The sequence below is a fragment of the Hordeum vulgare genome, chromosome 6H (genome assembly GCF_904849725.1).
Source record: "Hordeum vulgare subsp. vulgare chromosome 6H, MorexV3_pseudomolecules_assembly, whole genome shotgun sequence".
Classification (NCBI taxonomy): Eukaryota; Viridiplantae; Streptophyta; class Magnoliopsida; order Poales; family Poaceae; genus Hordeum; species Hordeum vulgare.
The window spans coordinates 86,871,958-86,874,739 of record NC_058523.1 but is presented as its reverse complement, the minus strand read 5'-3'; the positions used below and the strand labels follow the sequence as shown (position 1 = coordinate 86,874,739).

Here is a 2,782-nt window from a genome sequence, read left to right as displayed (position 1 = left end):
GCATTTGTCCGCTTTGTGCGGCGGAAGAGGATTCGAACCACATCTTGTTTTCTTGGGTGTCCGCACAATTCCTTTGGAGTTGTCTCCGCGAAGTGGTCGGTGGCGCTTGGTGCCACACAAACTTGCATGACCTTCTTGCCGAACTGCAGGCTACACGCCCATTTGTCGCCACACTAGGTGGCTGACGGTGGTGGGGGGGGGGGCGTCCTGGCCTGGACGTTGTGGACTGTCCGCAATAAGCTTGTTATTCAACGTGTTCCTCTTCGTCGTGCGACGCGGTGTTCAAATTTTATGGATACCTGCAGCTCTGGCGGCCGCTTAGCCGCTCGCGGGACCGAGACGCCATCAACTCCATCATCTCTCGTCTTCTTGCAATGGCTCTCCGCTTGGCGCGGCCGCTCCCTCCTCCACCTCCGAAGCCGGATTAGAGGATCATTTTTGTTTTGCAGCGCCGCCTTGTTGTTTTCCTTTGTTTGGGCTTGTTGTGTTGTGCCCTCAACGTTACCTTCGTACCTTGTGTTGTTGTGCTACCTCTAGTGCGGCGTGTGTATGTGTTATTGTGACTGTTGTTGGATGTTGTGGTTCGGTGGTTTGCTTCATCTATAAAACGGGGCGAAAGTATTTTTCGATAAAGCTGGAAAACCATACATACAAATACACCATCTAGCCTTACCATGCACAAAATTTGTGCCAAATATTATGCACGATTAACATTCCTCGATATCGGGACAAGAAACAACTTCTCCTTCCGGCGCATCGTCATGCCAAACACATCTGTCATATCGAGGTCCTCTTGCCGCATTCCACCCGGAAGCTCCCAATCATAACAATAGACAAGGTTAGCGAGCATGATCTCCACAGTAGCCATCGCGAAATTTATCCCGGGGCACATCCTTCGTCCAGCTCCAAACGGAAGAAACTGGAAATCCCTCCCTTTGAAGTCGGGGGACACGATGTCGCCAAACCTCTCCGGCATGAACTCGCCGGCAGCCTCCCACGATCCATGGTCTCTACCAAGAGCCCAAGCGTTTACGACGACACGGGTTTCAGCGGGAACTGTATAACCGTCGATGTTGCATTCGGCCATGGAGAGGTGCGGGAGGAGGAGCGGCACCGGTGTGTGTAGCCGGAGCGTCTCCTTCACGACGGCCTTCAGGTAGGCCATGCTGCCCAAGTCGTCCTCGGTCACCATTTGTTGGCCCTTGGGTGTCTTCTCCCCCACCTCAGCTTGAAGTTTGGTCATGAGGTTCGGCTTTCGCATGAGCTCAGCCATGGCGCACTCGAGAACTATGTATGAAGTATCTGTGCCTGCCACAAACATGTCCTGCGTACGGATTCAGTTCAACCTGAAGCGTCAGCACACTTAAATCAGCCAGCTACGCACGTAGGAGTATGACGGCATGAGAGGATTTAATTACCATCAATATGGCCTTTATATGCTCTGTGGTGAGATTGTACTCCTCCTGAAGACCGAGGAGCACATCGACGAAGTCTGTCTCTTCTTCATCTTCTTGCTGATCGCGGTCGCGGTGCTGCTCCCGTGGCGATGCTTTTTGGCTGACATGATCGACGATGATCTTATCGAGCAGGTCGTCCCATTTCCTCTTCAACCGGTTGGTCTTGGCAAACACCAGTCGCCTGAGCATGCTCACCTTGGCCAGGCCCGGGTAGTAGTCCAGCAGGTTGAACCCGCCAAACGCGGCCACGTTCCCGTCGATGACCTCCCTGAACAGCTCGTTCCGGCCTTCCTCCCGGAAGAACTTCCCGGACACGGCGCGGCACACTATGTCGTTGGTGAAGGCGCCGAGCAGCCTCGTCATGTCCACGGTGGCGCCGGCGGCCGCCGCGCCCTGGATCTTGGCCATCACCAGGCGCGCTTCCTCCTCGCGGCCGCGGCGGAGGGAGTGCACCTTCCTGGCGCTGAGCAGGTGCGTGGTGACCAGCCTCCTCGCCTGCCGCCAGAACTCGCCGTAGGGGACGAAGGCGATGTCAGCGCCGCCGTCGAGGAGGGCGTCGACGACCGCGTTCGTCGGCCGCGAGGCGAAGACGTGGTCCTGCGTGCGCAGGACCGCCTCGGCGGCGCGCGGGGAGGAGACGACGAGGGCGCGCGTCTGGCCGAGGCGGAGGAGCATGAGACCGCCGTCGCCGTGCTTAGCGGCGAGGGCGGCGAGGGAGACGTGGGGGTCGGAGCCGACCATGTGCAGGTGGCCGATGAGAGGGAGCTTGTTGGGAGGCGAAGGGAGGGGACGGCCCCCATGGTTGTCCACTGCAGCTCGCTCGCCGGCCGATCTCCTGCTCGTTGCCCGGAGGAGGATCAGCAGAGGGATGAGCAAGAGATAGAGCAACAGTGCTTGGGTAGATAAGAGCAGTGGCAGCACAGGTTGAGCCGCCATGCCTGCTTGCTAGCAGTACGGCACATGCACCCTCCCTTGGTGTCAGTATTTGTAGCTGGTCGAGTACTAGAAGAGTGATCGAGTACGGACCACGGATGGATGTGTAGCACATGGCCCGATTTGCTACCTCACAATGAGGTTTGGAGTCTTTGGAGTTTGGAGTGTGTCCTTCTCCTCTTCTGTTCAACGTTTAGTACGTAGTGGGACTTGAATTTGTCGATCGATGGATAGGCGCGGCGGAACCATGATCACATACGTACGTATCTTATCCACCTGCAAATGCATGGAAAATATGTTTTTTTTTTTTGCGCTATAGCCATACGTAAGTTGACTAAATTTACAATCTGGATAGCTCGATTTTGTGGAAGGAGAAACGATGGGAGAAGAAA

The 2,782-nt window shown here is 56.1% G+C and overlaps 1 protein-coding gene across 1 annotated transcript; it reads right to left on the bottom strand.

The window, feature by feature from the left end:
• Positions 1 to 603: 603 nt before the first annotated feature.
• On the bottom strand, positions 604 to 2,553 carry LOC123402085 (indole-2-monooxygenase-like). The gene is made up of 2 exons (XM_045095954.1): positions 1,419 to 2,553; positions 604 to 1,324 (listed from the first exon to the last, which is right to left on the bottom strand). Exons 1-2 carry the CDS (start codon positions 2,391 to 2,393, stop codon positions 698 to 700), a joined length of 1,602 nt encoding a protein of 533 aa, XP_044951889.1. The 5' UTR covers positions 2,394 to 2,553; the 3' UTR covers positions 604 to 697.
• Between the last annotated feature and the right edge of the window lie 229 nt (positions 2,554 to 2,782).

What these genes read in the sequence shown, in the direction of transcription:
- LOC123402085 (XM_045095954.1), bottom strand. Translation starts at nt 2,393, where the DNA reads ATGGCGGCTCAACCTGTGCTGCCACTGCTCTTATCTACCCAAGCACTG. An exon ending in ATATAAAGGCCATATTGATG is followed by an intron (nt 1,325 to 1,418) that starts GTAATTAAATCC and finishes ATCCGTACGCAG; the next exon opens with GACATGTTTGTGGCAGGCAC.